This window comes from Meriones unguiculatus, chromosome 7 (assembly GCF_030254825.1).
Source record: "Meriones unguiculatus strain TT.TT164.6M chromosome 7, Bangor_MerUng_6.1, whole genome shotgun sequence".
NCBI lineage: Eukaryota > Metazoa > Chordata > Mammalia > Rodentia > Muridae > Meriones > Meriones unguiculatus.
Window position 1 is genome coordinate 43,971,863 of NC_083355.1, and position 18,462 is coordinate 43,990,324.

An 18,462-nucleotide genomic window follows, 5' to 3' on the forward strand; every position below is an offset into this window, starting at 1 on the left:
GTGCTGGGATTACAGGCATGCACCACCACCACCTGGCTTGATATACTTTATTTTAAAACGTCTTTTAAATATAAATTTATGGTGGCACATACACACCTTTAGTCCCAGTTCAGGAGACAGAGGTAGTATATCTCTATGAGTTTGAGGGTAGCCAGAGCTACATAGTGAAACTTTCTTAAAAAAAAAAAAAAAAAAAGACCATAGGGCCAACAAGATAGCTCTGTAGGAAAAAGATGCTTGCCACGAAAGCCTAGCAACCTGAGCTTGATCGTGTGAACCCATGTAAAGGTCGAAGGTGGGAACCAACCTCTGTCTGCACATTTGTACACTCACCCCTCCACACATAGTTCCCAAACAGTAATAATACATTTTAATAATAAAAATGCTTTAAAGTCATCATGATGGCTCATGCTTGTAATCCCAGCACTCAGGAGGAAGAATCTGATCGCTCTCTGTGAGTTGAGGGCAGCCTCGTGTACATAGTGAATTCCAGACCAGCCAGACCCTCTCCCAAGAACCACAGTAACCAAAAAGAAAGAAAGAAATTACCCATAGAAACTTTGTTATATGGACAGATTTGTTAGGGATCAAACCCAGAGCCTCCCACATGCTAGGCAGGTGGCTGTACCTCAGATGGAAGACAGATTTTGACATAAAATCCTGGAAAATGCCATGCTACTGCAGTTCTTTGAGCAGTCTACCTAGCACCCCATATGGCAGCTTCTAGTCACAGTGGCAGCACACTGATGCCTCCGAAATGACTGCCAGGTCCCCTGGCACTTGCATGAGCCACATGTGCCTGCCTACATATTGCCCGTCACAGGGCCCCAGGCAGGCACCTAGGGTAAGAACTGTACTCCCAAGGACATGTCGGTTGCTAAGCCTTAGAGGACTTTCAGATGCTGAGATTCTGAACCATCCTGCTCACTGCCCCTCAGCTGCTGTGTTGGGATGCATCAGTTACTTCACTGTGTCACTCAAAGTTTGAGTTCCATCCAAACACTAACTTCACTGGCCTGTGCCCCAGGCGAGGGCTATTGGTTTCTTGTGAGTTTACAGCCCTTGATGATACAGATCCAAGGCCCTGCCTCCACTTCCAACCTTGGTCATTTTCATAGCATGATTCAACCATCCCTGCTTTCTGCCAAATATCCACATAGGCCGTGAGATTAGGAAGGCTAATGATGCCAGTCAGACCACACAAAGCCAGATTAATGGAGTTTCACCCAGCACAGAAATGCTTGTACACATTTGAACACCTCTTCAGAACCCTCACAAAGTTTCTCTTTTGCAACAGACTCCACCTTCATGCTGTTCAAGTGATTTATTGATGTCTCCGCTAACCTTGCTATACCCTTTCAATGCGTTTCAGCTGTCAGGAGCTCTTAAGCCCATTCACTACCAATGGGGCCATGCTACTTCCTTGTGTCTGCCAAAATGTCCTTAGCAGGGCTCATTTTTCTTCAGCTCTTCCACCTTGGCAATGTAGATCCTCATGGCATCCATCTTGGACATCCCTTTGTTCACATTCCATGCCTCCCATTTGGCCTTTGCTTTCACATCTGTGGCTGGAGGGACAGGGATATTACAGTCTCCCTGAGTGGCCTGCTTGTAGAAGCTGTACACTAGTAGTTTCTCCTGGTCGCTCAGAGGACCCTTCAGCTGCTTGAGCGAAGCGCAGGCCATTTCAAACTCCACTTGGCTCATTGGTGCACCCGAGGCTGTGCCTCTCTGTTCTAAGTGATACCTGGTACTAGAAGAGAGTTGGAAATAAGCGGAGCAGGCCTTGGTAAGAAAGGGCAAACATAATGTGTGGGAAGAATACAGGGCATTTGTGTGTGTTTGAACAGGGTACAGGCTGCAGACCAGGAATCCATTCTGTTGGTCCTGTCCCACAGTGCTTTTTTCCAATGTGACTGGCCTTCAGAGTTATAAATGCACCTATGAGCCCTGAAAGGTGACGCCGCTGTTGCCCATAGAAGACAGTGCAGCATGAAAAGCATATACGGGTATTTGGGGTGTCTCTGAGGCTGGACGAAGAGAAATGAATCTCATGGATCCGCTAGCAGTCAGCAGGTAGCCCGGGAAAGGCCATTCCTCATGGGTCAATCGTGGACGGGCGCTGCCCGGGATGAATAAGGGGTCTGGACTAAGGGATTGGTCCTACTGGCCTCAAGAAGCCATGGAGCCTGCCCACTGTACCTGTGAGTAGACGGCTGGGAAGTTTAGGCCGAGAGAGGGCGCTGTGGGTCTGGACGGCCTTGACGCCGCGAGCTAGATGGAGGGGAGGACGCGTGCGCACTGGGCAGTAGCGGGTCCGCGGAGTAGCGCACGGAAGCGGAGGCGGGCTGTGGGCGGGGCCTGTGACGCGCCTGTAGCGCCGCCCTTTGTGCCGTGGCGCGGGCGCTGCGTTCGCGGCCTCGGAGTGGGAGGGGCGGCCTAATCCGCCGCCAGCGTCGCCGCCATGGACCTAGGTGGGTTCGCGCTTCCCTACTCGGGCCCTTTGGCCGCGCCCCGCAAAAGCGCCAGCAGCGGCTCCCTCCTGCTGCAGCGGCGCCCTCCCGAGCCGGCTCGGCAGGCTGGGGTCTTGAGGAGGTTGGGGGTCCTGCGGCTGAGAGGCCGGCCTCCAGCCTGCAGCTCCGCCTCGCGGTGGTCTCCTCCATTCCTCCTCCGGGCCTTGTGGTCGCTTCCCGCTGGAAAACCGCGAGCGAAATGTAGCCTTGTATCCCTGAACGTACACAGGGCACGTGTTTCGGAAATGCCGGGCTGGGAGGGACGGACGTCCGGACCGTTCTTCCTCCTTGAATGACTGCCGAGTTCATGAACAAGTTTCCTAGCAGGTCTCCTGGTGCATAAAGCAGAGATAGATGCCGGTACTGTCTTCCTCCCAGAGGCTTGGCGTTTTCTTTGCGACCACGTGCATAGCAAGGGGCCTTACAGTGACTTGCGCACAGCGGTGCTCCTCAGCCTTTGCTTGCGAGCAGGGGTTGGAGCAGCCGAGATGGCACTTTTTGAATCCCGAGTGCTGCGTGGTTTGGAGTCTGCTTCTAGGCGAGCTCTGGAAGGAGAGCGGCGTTGATAGAAATCTGTGGCCATCTGCCAAGCCTCCCCGCCCTGCTAGGTGTGCTCTTTAGAGGGTAAGACGGGTAGGCTGTCCTGGGAGGTACTCCAAGATTTGCAAATAGTACGCTGTGGAGAAATAAATGTCTTTGTATCTCGCCAGTTCCTTGGTGTGAATGGTAGTTTGGTGCCCCGCAGCTGCGAAGAGTTCTGCCACGGCTTGACTCCACTGTGAGACACCCTGCAAAACTGTGTCTGGGCCCCCAGGTGCCAGCAGTGATAACCCTCAAGAAGTTAGTTTGAGGATTAGATGGTTTTATAGGTGTGTCGTGTCTCATGCCCAACCACTCTGGAGGCAGATGCAGGAGGATCTTGACTTCTAAGCCAACCTGGTCTGTACAGTTTCAAGTCCGTTCCAGCTACGTAACAAGGTCCTATCTCAGGGAAAAAAAAAAAAAAAGTGTGCCACCAAGCCCAGTGCCTACCAGAGTAAGCAGTCACTTCCTAGCACCAGCTACTGATAAGCCTTTGAGTTTCTCCTAGCTATTAACTGAGTCTGGGACTTTCTCAAACTGCATGTACACAGAGTCTGAAGGGCACATTTTGGCGGCAGACATCGGCTCAGTTAAGCTGATAAATGTAATAAAATTGAATGTTCAGTCATAAGGGAATGTGTTTGGGGCAGGTAGAACAACCCCAGAAAGAACCCTGCCAATGTAGTGTAGCTTTGAGCCTGGCTGCCACGTGGAAGCCAAGGTGGATTGCCTTCAGGCCCTGGTTTTGTAGGAATGCTGAACTTTGTTCTTTTTTTTTTTGGGGGGGGGGGTTTAGTGGTCAGGAGATTGTTTAGTTGCCTAGAGTCAGTAATTTTTTAATTTTTTTCTGGGGGTAGGGGAAGTTTGAGACAAGGTGACATGACGTAGCCTTGCCTAGTCTGAAACTCAGTATATGGATGAGGCTGTCAGAAATCTGCCTCTCTAGAGCTGGGATTAAAGGAATAGGCCACCACAACAAGCCAGTGGAGTCAGTATTTTGGCTGCTGACTCTGGCCTATGAGAATGGGGAGCATTCCTGGGAGCATGGGGGACCAAGGGAAGAGCTAGGTATCAATGTGTCCTGGGAAGGGGCAGAGGCATTCGAGAACAGTAGCCATGACCACTTGTTGCACTCTTAGTTTCTAGGCCAAATTACAGGCGTTGATAAAGACCTGTGCCCTTTCGTTTCTACAACAGAGGAGATAATAGTGACAGGACTGGTCCCACCAACATCTACATCAGGCTTTTGATGGTCTGATTCTTATTAAGATATCTATGTAACCCTTCCATTCTTCCCTCCTGGGAGATGTTTCAATAAGGTAACAGTACCAGAGTAGTTACAAGAGTGTGATTAGTGTATGTCCGTGCAGAGGGGAGGCGCAGTAATGTGTGTAAAGTCACATCGTTTTTGTTTTGATTTTTGAGACAGCGTCTGTGTAGCCTTGGCTGTCCTGGAACACCCTCTGTAGACCAGGTTGGCCTCAAACTTAAGGGATCCACTGCTGTACCGGGATTAGAGGTGTGACCACACCACCCAGCAGGTCACATCTTTTTTGAGTGACTGAGCGAGGATCTAAATCCATTATCTGATTAAACCCTCATCTTGCCTTCATTTAAATGTCTTGGCTGATTCATGTTAGCTCAGTGAATGGGTGAACTGCTTTCCTGATGGAGCATTTATTGTACTCACTCCCTGCTTCTTGCCACAGAGCCAGAACTGTCACTAGCTTGTCCCTTTTGATGAGAAGAAACTGCTGCATGAATGTTTTCACTGCAATGTACAGAATATTGAAACTTGCTAGCAGGAATGTTTAGAAAGGGAAGGCAGCGGGGCGTGGTGGTGTACCCCTGTAATCCCAGCACTTGGGAGGCAGAGACAGGCAGATCTCTGAGTTCAAGGCCAGCTTGGTCTACAAAGCTGGACAGGACAGCCAAGGCTACACAGAGAAACCCTACTCAAAAAAAGAAAAAAGAAAGGAAGACAGGGCTTGGGGATACAGTTCAGTGGTAAAGTGCATGCCTGGTATATGCAAGGCTCTGGATTAAAAACAGGTTTAGCTGGGTATGGTGGCATAGACCTTTAATCCCAGCACTCAGTCGCAGAGGCAGGCAGATCTCAGCGAGTTCAAAGCCAGCCAGTTCATAGTGAGACCCTGTGTCAACAAGAAAAATCTAAAGTAAAACAGTAAACAAAAACCAAAGAGTTTGCCCATTAGGTCCTCTAAAGTCTGATTTCAGTGAACTGAGTTTTGTTTAGTTTTTTGTTGTTGTTGCTTTTTAATTATTGCATTCCTTATGTGGGTATAGGTGCCATTGTGCATAAGTGGAGGGCAGAAGACAGCTTGCAGAGGTTGGTTCTCTCGTGCCAGATGAGTTCTAGGGATCAAACTCAGGTCGTCAGGCACAGTAGCAGATGCATTTAGTCACTGAGCCATGTCACTGGCCTTTGTCATGTCTTCTGTTTCATACTTGGTGTTATTTTCCTCACTCCTCTACCCACTGTAACCTCAGCAGTCCAGCCATGCTCTTCACACTTGGCTGAGTGAGCTTAGTCACTGTCTTGATTTTCATGAACTTCTCTGGGTTGGCACTGCCTGTACTCACATTAGGCCTTTTCTCCTTAACTCCTTGCCGTTGCTGAAAGATGTGACTAAATGTTCTACCTCAGACTCAGGTAACCAAAACCAAACTCGTCTTTCCTTTAAGCCTGTCTTAAGGGTCTGGCGAGACAACTCATGGTCTAGAGTACATGATTCTTGTAGAGGATCAGAGTTTAGTTTCTAGCAGCCACACCAGCTGGCTCAACCCCCTGTAACTCCAGCTCCGTCTTCTGGCCTCTGCATCCTGCAGTCACACTTACGAACCCCACACAAATAAGTAAACATAGACATAATTAAAATCTTTTAAAAAGAAACTTAAAAGCCTGCTCTGAATCCCTCTCTGCCTCCTATTTCCAGTGGTATCATTGTCCTCCTGATTTCCAGGGTAGAGGTCTTGGAAACCGGTTTTTATTCCTTAGTCATGTCCTTGTGACCCCAGCCCTTTGGGAGTCAGGCCTCTCCCTCTCCCATTGATATCATGGTCTTCTCTAACCTTGAAAATGACAGCCATCTAATAGCTGTTTTTTCTTAGCCATTTACTATTCTGAAAACTTCATTAACTCTTGGCTTCTCTGTGTAGGACCCTTGAATATCTGTGAGGAAATGACTATCCTGCATGGGGGCTTCTTGATGGCTGAGCAGCTGTTCCACCCCAAAGCACTGGTACAGTTGACAAAGTCTGACTGGGAACATGTCGGGAGGCCCATTGTGGAGGCCTTGAAGGAGATCTCCTCAGCCACAGCACATTCCCAGCCATTTGCCTGGAAGAAGAAAGCACTGATCATCATCTGGGCCAAGGTCCTTCAGCCCTGCCCTGTCAGCCCTTCTGACACGGACACTCGGTGGCAGGAAGATGTGTTTTTCTCCGTGGGCAACATGATCCCTAACATCAACCGTACAGTCCTTTTTGAGCTGCTCAAGTCTCTGGAAGCTTCTGGGCTCTTCATTCAGCTCCTGATGGCCCTGCCCACCACCATCTGCCGCTCAGAACTACAGAGCTTTCTGGAGCACATGACTGTTGACACTTCTTCCAAGGATGTGGCCTTCTTCCTGGATGTCTGGTGGGAAATGATGAAGCACAAGGGCGATGAGCAGGACCCTTTGCTTTCCCAGTTCAGGACGATGGCTCATAAATACTTGCCGTCTTCAGATGAGTTTTCCCACCCTCCAAAGAGGTTTAAGTCTGACCCAGATGTAGGTCCCACCATGCCACTTTTGGCCATGCTGCTTAATGGGCTGAAGCAGATCCAGAAGAGAATCCTGTGCCTCGGGATGAAGTGCTGCGCATTAGCTAACTTGGCTGACATGCTGAGTGTGTTTGCACTGATGGAGGATGACCCCCAGGAGGTGTCTGCCACCGTGTACCTAGACAAGCTAGCCACAGTGATCTCTGTGTGGAATTCAGACACCCAGAACCCGTACCATAAACAGGCCCTGGCAGACAAGGTCAAGGAGGCAGAGCGGGACGTGAGCCTCACCTCATTGGCCAAACTCCCTAGCGAGACTGTTTTCATGGGGTTTGAGCTGATGCACAACTTGCTGCAGGAGTGGGGTGCAGAACTGCAGAGCATGCTCAACAGTAGTCAGGGGACAAATTATGATACCTACCGGCTGTGTGACAGTCTGACTTCCTTTAGCCAGAACTTGAAGCTCTACCTGGATACTGCCAGCATGTCCAAGGAGGAGAGGCAGGTAGTCTCTGAACTGGCTGAGTGTGTCAGGGACTTCCTGAGGAAGACCAGCAGAGTACTGAGTGACAAGGGCCTTGAGGACATCACTGCGGCCATTGCCATGGCCATCATTGAACGGAAGATGGACCGGCACATGGAAATGTGCTACATTTTTGCCTCTGAGAAGAAGTGGGCCTTTTCAGATGAGTGGGTCGCCTGTCTGGTCAACAATAGGTCTCTGTTCAGAGAACCAGACTTGGTCTTAAGTCTGCTGGAAACGATAATGGAAGTCATCAATTCTAACAGGGTTATCCCCCATTCTCAGATCAAGCAGGTGATCTGCTTGACCCTGGAATGCTACGCAGAACTCTCCCTACCAGACAAAAATAAAGTCCTTTCTGGCATCCTGCAGTGCTGGGGGCCAAAGGGCCTCTCAGACACACTGTCTGTTTACTTGGAGGGTTTTCAGGAAGACCTCAACACAGCGTTCAACCAGCTCGCACAGAGCACCTCTGAACAGGGCCTGGCTAAAGCAGTGGCCTCCGTGGCCCGCCTGGTGATCCTGAACCCGGAAGTTGTGGTGAAAAAGATGTGCAGCACAGCTGTGATCAATCTTGGCACACACAGGTTCCTGGCTCAGATACTCACTGCCTTCCCTGCCCTGAAGTCCACAGAAGAACAAGGGCCAAATCCACACACCAGTTTCATGGTGTCCTGCCTCAAAGAAACTGTCTGGACAAAGTTCTCCACACCCAAAGAAGAGAAGCAGTTTCTAGAGCTGGTGAGCTGCCTGATGAACCCTGTGAAACCACAGGGGATTCCAGTTGCTGCTCTTCTGGAGCCAGATGAGGTACTGAAGGAGTTTGTCTTGCCGTTCTTGATGCTGGACATGGAGGAGGTGGGCCTGAGCCTGAAGCTTTTCGTCCAGACCCTTGAAACCAATGCGGGCTTGGAAGAGTACTGGCTGCAAACCTGCTCCCCATTCCCACTGCTCTTTAGCTTGTGCCGCCTCCTGGACAGCTTCAGCAAGTTCTGGCAGCTCCCCCGGGAGAAGCGCTACCTCACTCTGGACAGCAAGGATCTTGTGACCCACATCCTGGAGCTCCTCTGTGAGATTGTGCTAGCCAACACAGAGACCTTCTCCCCAGACACCTGGGCCAAGTCCCTGTCCTGGCTCCACCGCAAATTAGACCAGCTAGACTGGACTGTAGGCCTGAGACTGAAGAGCTTCTTTGAAGGCCACTTCAAATGTGAAGTGCCGGCCACCCTTTTTGAGATCTGTAAGCTCTCTGAGGCTCAGTGGACCTCACGGGCCCACGAAGGGTATGGGTCCGGCACAGGGCTGCTTGCCTGGATGGAGTGCTGCTCCATCTCCAGCAGTGTCTCTGAACAAATGCTTTCCCTCCTGGTGGTGGATGTGGGCAACCCTGAGGAGGTCAGGTTGTTTAGCAAGGGCTTTCTGGTGGCCCTGGTTCAGGTCATGCCTTGGTGCAGCCCCCAGGAATGGCATTACCTTCAGCAGCTGACCAGGAAGCTGTTAGAGAAGCAGCTCCTTCATGTCCCCTACAGCCTAGAATATATTCAATTTGTTCCCCTGCTCAACTTGAAGCCTTTTGCCCAGGAACTTCAGCTCTCAGTTCTCTCTTTGAGATCTTTCCAGTTTCTCTGCAGCCAGAGCTGTTGTAACTGGCTTCCTATAGACGGTTGGAGCCATGTGGTCAAACTCATCTGTAGCAGTCTGACCAGTGTACTGGATGCAGTCAGGTTGATACAGTCAGTGGGTCCCTGGGCCAAGGGGCAAGAAGGGGATCTGACTCAGGAAACCTTGTTTGTCTATACCCAGATGTTCTGTCATGTTCTGCATATCATGGCCATGCTCCCTCAGGAGGTCTGTGAGCCCCTTTATGTGCTGGCCTTGGAAATCCTTACTTGCTATGAAACCCTAAGCAAGACTAACCCTTCTGTCAGCTCCTTGCTCCAAAAGGTAGATGAGCAGCGCTTCCTAAAGTCTATCGCCAAGAACATCAGCTCAGAGGATCGTCGTCAAACCCTGCTACAGAAGATCAGCAACTTCTGACCTTTGGAGGGCAAGAAAAAGCAGTACCTCCAACATGGTGTTTCTGCAGGGCCTAGAGTTGAGAACAAACCTTACAGTTCTGTGAGAATGCACACACAATGAAAGGAATACATTACAAGAAGAGTATAAAGAAAATAGTTTTAGATGTTTATCATATACTACTACAATAAAATGCTTTTGGGTTTAATCTTGCCTTTCTCAGAAGTCAACTTAAATATGCTCCAAAGTTAGGTCTAGGTAGTCTTAAGATCAGGTCAAGCCAGTAGGGCAAGTGTGGGAGTACATAGCTGTATCACCAGCCTTCAGGAGGCTCAGGCAGAGGCTAGCAGCCCCGACTACGCAGTAAGAGCCGAAAGTTAAAAAAAAAAACAACAAGCCCAGCTGGGGAGGAACATGTTTGTAACTGAAATTCTCCACCTAGGTTTGGCAGTAAGCCCAAAGGTGGAGCTACCTTTTAGGAAAAAAAGAAAAATTACATTATTTTCAGCCAGGTTTGGGAGTACCACATCCCTATGACCTCAACCTTTGGGTGGCTAAGTAGAAGGCTTAATTCAAGGCCAGCCTTGGCTGCTAGCAAGCATTTTAGTATTTCATCTTTTTTTCCAAGGTTATCTCAAAAAGGGCACATGTGAAGAGGGGCTCATTCAGCACTGGTTCTGCCTTGTGTGCCAACAAAGGACTGAACCAAAACACTGTTAAGCAGGCAGTGACCATCCACGCAGTACACCCAGGAGAGGCTGTGTAAGCCAGGGGCTGGGAACAGCTGATACCCTCGGAGGGTGGGGTTGTCTTGGTTTTGATGAATGAGTGGCATGGGCAGCACTGTGTGCAGAAGCATAAAAATGAAAGCATAAGGTTTCTAGGTTAGTATTACACAACTCTTAGTATTGGTTAGGGAGAGGAGAGAAAAGATCCCATCACCTGCATATCCACACCCTCATTTGAAGTTTACTACTCGGGTGCTCTTCTCCCAGCTAGTAGAAGCTGTTCCGTGGTCAACAGGCAGGCTTCTACCCTCCTAACCGGTACTTACCAGAGGAAGACAGGCACACGTTACACGTGAACACTGAGCTTGAGCTCGGCATCGTCCTCTAGCCTTTGGGACTTTGAATCAACATGTTGGACTAAGGTATGAGTAAGACCTGCCTGGAGGCCACACAGCATGTTTGAGGAAGTCGGCACCAACGCACTTAACGTGTAGAGAGTTTAGTGCAATTTAATCACTTGTGGATACACTGACAGTAAACAAAAGAAAAAACACAAAACCATTTTTGTTTTTTAAATGGCACCTATTAAAGACTGAAACTCAAAATCTGAGACATAACCATCCAGTCCTTTAGAAGTACATGCACGGTGGACTATAAGGCACTTGTAGTGTTTCCGCTGCTACCTGAAGTGGCAGCAGGTCCTCAAACCCAGCCTGTGGTGGGGGACGGTCAGTGCCACACCACATCCTACTGCACACAGCTAACGGCATTGGTCCACAAGGCATGCTCCAGCCAGCCTGGCTGCCCCTGCTCCCTAGCCTTCCGTGACTAAATGTCTGTTCATTCAACACGGAAATGAGTCTGTTAACGAGGAAGCGCTGGCGGCACTGGCCTACGTGAGACCTCGGGTCGGAGTACAGACATCTGTATCCACTCTGTATGAGAGTGGTGGCGAGGTGACCCAGTAAACCTCTACAGAAGCCATCACTTCACTTTGTTCCTGGAGTTTTAGGCCAGTTTCCAATGTGTGGACACAGAGAAAACTGGGTATGAGAGGCCATGCTGAAGAGAGTGGTGGCGAGGTGACCCAATAAACCTCTACAGAAGCCATCACTTCACTTTGTTCCTGGAGTTTTAGGCCAGTTTCCAATGTGTGGACACAGAGAAAACTGGGTATGAGAGGCCATGCTGAAGAGAGTGGTGGCGAGGTGACCCAATAAACCTCTACAGAAGCCATCACTTCACTTTGTTCCTGGAGTTTTAGGCCAGTTTCCAATGTGTGGACACAGAGAAAACTGGGTATGAGAGGCCATGCTGAAAAGAGAATAGTGTTGGTGACTGCTTGCAACAAGCTCACAAGTTTGATACTGGTCTATACCAAGTCAGCCGGCAAAGGTAGTGAGTGGCCTCTGCCGGCCTCCTGACCTCAAGTGCTTCAGGTTCTCAGCCCTGCGTCTTGCCCATTGTCGGTGAGCCCTTCTGCCTAGAAGTCAGTAGGCACGAGAATTCATTGTTGATGTGCAGATGAGAGGACTAGGGCTGTCTAGTAAACCGTAAAAGACACACCCACAATGTCGTTCCTAGTGTTGGAAAAATGACCCTGTTTCAAGAACCAAGTTGTCATTTGCTTCTGGCCCAGTACTACGGGTGTTGCCCTGAGTGGGTGGAGACGGGGAGAGTAGTGCTCACCTCCCAGAACTCTTGTCATAGGCCCGAGGAAGGCTCCTCAGGCTTGTGTTAAAACTATTTGACAGGATCCAAGTTGTCACCGGGTGGGAGAAGTGCTTTTGCAAAAGGAGCAGGTTAGGAGGGGGAGGTAACGGGGATTTTTAAAAAGAAAATCTCAAATCCAGAGGCTTATCAATATCCAGAAGGCAGAGACTACCCCAGGCACGATTTGGTCCTTGGAATACTGAGTAGAGGAGGCAGCTAGTGTGTCTGACCTGAGAGTAGTTAACCATCCTTTCTGACTTTGGCAGTGTCAAAGAGCCGGGCTGCCTTCTTGCACAGCAGTGAGAACCAGTAGAGCTGGGGAGAGATGAGGATGGCGTTGGCCATGTTGCAGTGTAAAGGGATATTAAATGGCACTCGGAGCAGGCTTAGTCCTTTGTGTTGGCCATAGGACCAGTACATGAAGGGGAAAAGGAGGATCCGGCAGAACAGGAAGGTGGTCAGCGTGAGGACTCCATTGACCTTGTAAAGAAGGGTATGCTGCTGCTTTAGCTGTAAGAAAAGGAAGGAGAATGCAAGGTCACCAGTGGACGGGTTATCAGGGCATGGAGGCCAGCCTTACGACAGTCACACAGGATCTTGGACAAGTCAAGGCCTACGGTGCTGAATTGCTTGGCACCTGGGCACACACACGAGCAGATACACAAGCCCATGCATGTGCTTGCGGAGGCCAGAAGATGCTGGGTGCCTTCCTCCCGCTCTCTAGAGAGTGCCTAGGCGTTACTTGCTTCTGGCCCAGTGTTATGGCTCCTGCCTTGAGTGGGTGCTCATGTAGCAAGCTGTCTTGCCCACTGAGCTATTTCCTCAGCCACCATATCTAACCTCATAATTTTACCAAGACTGATGCTCGATTTGGCCTAAGCCACCCTCTCTAACAGGTGTATAAGAATGATTAAATTGTGGCCAGGAAACTGCAACAATTGATGTGTTTGTGTGTACCTGTGTGTGTGTGTGTGTGTGTGTGTGTGTGTGTGTGTGTGTGTAACTTGGGTCAGATCAAAAGTCTCATCCACCTGGTTTGGATGAAGAAGTAATATGTCAAAGGGTGTCCTCTCAGCACCACGATCTCTCCAGACTTCCTTCTCCAAAGGCATAGTATGGTCTGTTCCCTCCTACAGCACCTCCGCTGTTTCCCTCATACACACCTGGATCAGAACTCTGCCCAGTGACACAAAGGGAGTGCTCAGTTCTGCTGTGAAGATGCAGCCAACAAAGAAGTCTCCAAGTTCTCCCCGGAGCTTCTGCAGAGAGAAGAAAAAGAAACTGAGCTGTGGAGGTTAAGCAGCCACTGGAAGGAAAATCTAGGGCTATAGAGAAAAGGTAACGACCCTGAAGGGAGAAAAGTGTTAACAAGCAAGTGGATACCCAGTGAATACCCTTTTGCGTCCCTGGCAATCACTGCTTGTAAAGGGGAGGATGCAAAGTCGAGCGCAGATAGGCTCACTGAGGCTACAGCAGGGTTCATCTGATCTTAGTGACAGCGGGGAGAAATGCTGCAGCCTGCTTCTGTGTGTCGAAGGCACTGGGCCTGCTCAACTTAACAAAGTATGTGCTCCAAGGCACAGTCCTTACCTAATGGTTCCTTGTTTTCTTCCTAAAATAGCATCCTAGCTGATGGAACACCTGCTCAATAACACTGGGATAAGAAAACTTGGGACAAAAGAGATGGCTCAGCCAGGAAAGGCAATGGCCCATAAGCCTGATGACCTAAATTTGACCCACCTACACCACCTCAAGGACCCATGTGGTGGAAGGAGAGAACTGACTCTTACAAGTTGTCTCTTGACCGCCGCACTTGTCCTCATACATATGCATACACACAACATAAAAAGAAAATAGAATGCTGGCAGTACACTCAGACACAGGAAGCTTGCTATGTATTTGAGAACAGCCTGGTCTACACAGTGAGATCCTGTCTTAGAAAAGAAATAGTGCTGGAGAGGTGGCTCAGTGGTTTAGAGCACTTTCTACTCTTCCAGGGAACCAGAGTCTGATTCCCAGCACCCACATCAGGCAGTTCAGAACTGCCTGGATCTCTAGCTCTAAGAGATCTGATGCCACTTCTGACTTCCACAGATACTTACACATCCACATAAAAAAAATAATAATCTCAAGATAATCTGGGTAGTGGTGGCACACAGCTTTAATCCCAGCACTCAGGAGGCAGAGGCAAGGTGGATTTTCTGAGTCTGAAGCCAGCCTGGTCTACAGAGTGAGTTTCAGGACAGCCAGGGCTACACAGAGAAACCCTGTCTCAAAAAAACAAAAAAAGAAAAGAAAAATAATGTTGAAGCTCACTGGTGATACAGGTCTATTAATTCCAACTGAGAATTATTGCTGGAGTAATTGGGAAGCTGAGACAGGAGGACTACAAGTTCAAGGCCAACCTGAGCAACTTCGTGAGACTACTTCAAGAAGAAAAAAGACCTGGGGATACAGGTGAGTGGTGTGCTGCTTTCCCAGCATAGGTGAGGTGCTAGTTAATTCCTGGTACTAAAAAAAAAATAAAAAATAGGACTGGAAACAAAGCTCAGCAGTTAGGATCACTGATGTCTCTTCCAGAGGACCTAAATTCAATTCTCGGCACCCATATGGTGGCTCAAACCATCAGTAACTCCAGTTCCAAGTGATCCAATATTTCTGGCCTCTGCAGCTCCAGACAAGCGAGTAGCACACAGACATACATGCAGGCCAAACATCCATACACATAAAACAAAAACAGCCATTTTAAAAATTAGCAGTGTTGGCTAGAAGTCACAGACATTTCGGGTGGCATGGTTTCCCCTGCTAGCTGCCTGGGAGACTCAGTGAAGCACTTAGCAGAAGGAGGGCACATGTAGAACAAAAGAAAGAGTGCTCTCCAGCTCCTAAGAGGTAGCCCCAGTGCAATGGCAGAGTGGCCAACTGAGGCTGCTGTCCCAAGAGGCCGTACCTGGGAAATAGGGACAAGGACAAACAGAATGACCGCATGGTGTGTGACCATGAGGCGGTTTTCAATCAGGAAGTTTCGGAAAATGGTGGCACGGCTGAGTTTCTGGCCTCTAGTTCGGCACCATTCACAGAGGTACATGGCATAGCAGTCATAGATCATGTATGGAATCAAAAACCAGACATATTCTCTGGCGAGCCAGTGCCTAGAAGAAAGCAGAGGGGCAGACCCTTAACCACGAGGTCAATGTTGAAGCCAAAAGCCAATCTCTCCCCTGGCCCCCTTCAGTTCTGTCCTCAATCAGCAGTTACTGCTCTGAACACTTCACAGTGAAGGAGGGGGGTTGCCAAGGAAAGTGTCCCTAAACCACAAAGCAAATTCATGAGGGTGAGGGTGGAGAAGCAGGAATCCTGCAGTTAGTTTGCTGTAACTACTTGCCTAGTTGAGCTACTTATTACAGTAGACTTGGAGCATTTTGATAGAAACTGACTTTGATGGAAATCAATTTCCAAATGATTCAGCAGCTCCACCAAGGAACTGGTTTGGAAGGTGTTCTAAATCACAAGTCCAACCTTTCCAGTTTAACTCCTCAGTTGCTCAACAGTTGGGAGTTTCTGAGAGCTTCCGGAACTACACATTTTCTCTTGCTTCTCCAGGCCCCATTGTAGACAGTTTGTAGGAAGCAGTCCTGACCATGTTATTTCCAAATGTATAGTTAATCCTGGGTTCCGTTCATTCCTAACTGGGACCAGCTAGATGGCCCAGGGGGTTAAGATGCATCCACTAAGCCTCATGGGCTCTTAGGTTCATCTCCAGGGCCCACGTGGAAGCAGAGAGCTCCTGCAAGTTGTCTGAACCCACAAGCACAGCTTGGCGCACAGACCATTTACTTTAGAATGTTAAAAGTGTCTAGATATTGGCCTGGACTCCAGGGACCACATCACAGCACTAAATACCAAAAGAGGCTGGGACAAAAGAGGTCCGTTTCCTGGCCTGATTTTGGGCACATATGTCCAGTAGGAGCGAAACATTTGCTGGGCCAAAATTATGGTTCGTTACTGTTCTGGGATCCACAGGAAAGACTATGTCAGCACTGACCAACATCCCACAAATACTTCATATAAAGAAACATTTAAATTGGAGTCTGTTCCATACTGGGGAGGATTAGACTTTGCAAATTTTTGAGCGGTTATGTTTAAAGAACAAACCTGCCATACCTTCTCAAACTGCCCTAAGCATCAGCCATCTACAGGCTTGTGAGGCACTCTGTTCCCAGAGACTAAAGCCATGTCTAGAATCAAGTCTGTACTTTTCATCTTGTCCTAAGGGATTTCCCAAGGAGCCGGTCCACTGAACTACAACACCAGGAATCTAGAGAGAGTACCATATGAGAGCCTGTTCTTGAGTAACTCCGCATTTATCACAGCGTGGCTCAATTAAAGAAGAATGAAACAGAGGCAAATAAATAATGATGGCACGTATAATAGACCTGTAGGCACACCAATTAGCTAGCTTCTTGTATCTGGCCCAAAAGATTCAACACCTATTCTAATGCCCATCAATGGATTCATTGATGCTTAGAGACATTTCAGGTAAAATAACTATCAAGAACAGGTATGGTGGTGTTCACCTTTAATCCCAGCACTGAGAAGGTAGAGGCAGGTGGATATCTGCGAGTTCAAGGACAGTCCAAACTACATGACACCCTGTCTCTAAAAGAGACGGAAGAGAAAAATCATGAAGTGATGCCAGCATAATCACACCCAAGTAAGATCCCAGGCCACCAGGAGACAGTCTCAGTCTCTCTGGTTCCTCTTCCAGCAGGGAAACAGGACATGGCAGGGTGGGCAATCAGGAAAGGCCACCCAATGTTCTCTGGATACCTGTCTGTCACCCTTTAGCTTTTCTGGAAGAAAAAGCCAGGTTCTGAGAGCCCCAGTGGGAAGATAAGTAATAAAAGCATCTTGGTGTGGAGGCATTCATGTGCTCTTCCGGCCTTGAGAGAGACGGAGGCCTGCCACAGTCCATGCTAGTCAGGTCTACAGACAGAAAAGCACCACCACTACCCACGTCTAACCAGCAGAGCCCTTCCTGCTCTTCGTTTATGATTTATCTCACTGAAGTGCCACAGATGTTCACTTTCTGGCCTGACTTTGTGCACAAACATGTCAGTTTTCTGAAGGCACAAGAAACCTCTTCATTATCTTTAGCAAAGGAGAAAAGCCAGAGCAGCATCTGCAGGGAAAGGGAGGGTGGACTTCTGCTGTCAACAGAAGGGGTTGGCCACACACAATGCTACTATCTCTGCTGAAGAATGTTCCAGAGGGTGAACCCCAGTGAGAGCCTTTAAAAGAACCAAAAGCTATACTCCCACTTCTAAAGAGGGACCGTCGGGCCGCACCGTCCTCTAACGCCGCAGCTTTAAGCCGGGCTCAGTCTCTTGCTCTGTAGCATTTTCCACTCTCCCCTCGGTTCTCCTCAGCTGGGGTGTTGCAGGCAGCAAGAGGAGGGCACTAATAAGGGTGCGCTGGGTTTCCCCACCAGGCAGTCACACACACCACAGCATGACAAAGAATTGGGGCCTGTGCGCCACTGAAATGTGGACACTTGGGAGGGGGGATCCCTCAGCCGGGGCTTCATACTTCCCACCTGGGATGGGACTTTACCTGTCTGAGACCACGTTGCGGCAGGAGATGATGATGGTGAGCCCCGCCCCGGTGGCCAGCACTGCCTGCACCGAGGACACCAGCCTGAGGTGGGGCAGAGAAGGGAGACCAAAGAGAGCTTCTTACTCCAGGACTGCGGACAGCACAAAGCCCGACTCTCCAACCTGCCTTTCCCGGGGGGAGACGCCCTCCCGGGCGGCCATGGCGCCGCGATGCCTAGAGCGGGGGCAGCAGGCGGGGAGACGCACACGCCCTGCCCTTCCCGCCCAGGCCCAGCCCGCACCGAGGGGCGCTTCCCGGCGCCCCCTCTCCGCCCGCAGCCCCGCGCAGGCCCGGAGCGGAGGGCGGCGCCCCGCCGGGCCGCGGTACCTGGTGCCGACCGTCAGGCGGTCGTCTTCCGTCCATCCGGGCCGCGAGCGGCGCAGCGCCCAGGTGCTGAGCGCGAAGAGCCCCGGGAAGAAGAGCGCGCCGCTGGCCAGCGTCAGCAGCATGGGTGCGGGTGCGAGTGCGGCCGCTCGCTGCGCGGCGTGCTCGGGGCTGGCGGCTGCCTGGCGCGGCCCGCGCTGCCTATTTCTAACCTCCGCCCGCCCCGCCCGGCCGCCGCCGCTCGGGCCCCGCCGGCCCTGGCCGCCCGCCCGCGGCGCTCCCCCGCGTGACCAGCTCGCCGGCCGCGATAGGCGCGGGCAGGAGCTGGGGCGGGGTCTAGCCGAGAGGCTGCAGACTCCCCTCTGCGTCCCCGCGGCCGCGGCCAGGGGCCTCCCTGCGGGACGTGTGCCCGTCCGCGGTGCGCGCCGCGGAGCCCCAGTCTCTGGCCGAGGGACCGGGAAGGCTGTGGCCATTTGCCCTCCTTCACCGCGCATCGTGGCTTCCAAAGGGAATCTTCCCGCCCATCACCGGGAGGCTTCTCAGTAATCCCAAGAAGGCTTGAAAGCCTGCACTGCCTCCATGCCTGCGGTGGGACTTAGGGACCTCCTGGCTTTGGGTCCA

At 50.4% G+C, this 18,462-nt stretch overlaps 3 protein-coding genes across 5 annotated transcripts; 1 reads left to right on the top strand and 2 right to left on the bottom strand.

Moving 5' to 3' along the window:
* Positions 1-1,310: 1,310 nt before the first annotated feature.
* On the bottom strand, positions 1,311-2,256 carry LOC110548135 (diazepam-binding inhibitor-like 5). The gene has a single exon (XM_021636213.2). The coding sequence runs from the start codon at positions 1,705-1,707 to the stop codon at positions 1,444-1,446; it is 264 nt and encodes an 87-aa protein (XP_021491888.1). The 5' UTR covers positions 1,708-2,256; the 3' UTR covers positions 1,311-1,443.
* Positions 2,257-2,362: 106 nt separating this feature from the next.
* On the top strand, positions 2,363-9,629 carry Gemin4 (gem nuclear organelle associated protein 4). 2 transcript variants are annotated; one of them, XM_021636092.2, is made up of 2 exons: positions 2,363-2,474; positions 6,276-9,629. In XM_021636092.2, the coding sequence occupies exons 1-2, from the start codon at positions 2,465-2,467 to the stop codon at positions 9,440-9,442; spliced, it is 3,177 nt and encodes a 1,058-aa protein (XP_021491767.1). In that variant the 5' UTR covers positions 2,363-2,464; the 3' UTR covers positions 9,443-9,629. The 2 variants fall into 2 exon arrangements, with proteins under 2 accessions (XP_021491767.1, XP_060243257.1); XM_060387274.1 differs by lacking the exon at positions 2,363-2,474 and adding an exon at positions 2,801-3,121.
* Positions 9,630-10,640: 1,011 nt separating this feature from the next.
* Positions 10,641-18,105, bottom strand: Tlcd3a (TLC domain containing 3A). Of its 2 annotated transcripts, XM_021635885.2 has the most exons (5): positions 17,845-18,098; positions 17,476-17,559; positions 14,813-15,014; positions 13,026-13,121; positions 10,641-12,372 (listed from the first exon to the last, which is right to left on the bottom strand). In XM_021635885.2, exons 1-5 carry the CDS (start codon positions 17,964-17,966, stop codon positions 12,103-12,105), a joined length of 774 nt encoding a protein of 257 aa, XP_021491560.1. In that variant the 5' UTR covers positions 17,967-18,098; the 3' UTR covers positions 10,641-12,102. The 2 variants fall into 2 exon arrangements, with proteins under 2 accessions (XP_021491560.1, XP_021491646.1); XM_021635971.2 differs by lacking the exon at positions 14,813-15,014 and having other exon boundaries at positions 12,234-12,372; positions 17,845-18,105.
* Between the last annotated feature and the right edge of the window lie 357 nt (positions 18,106-18,462).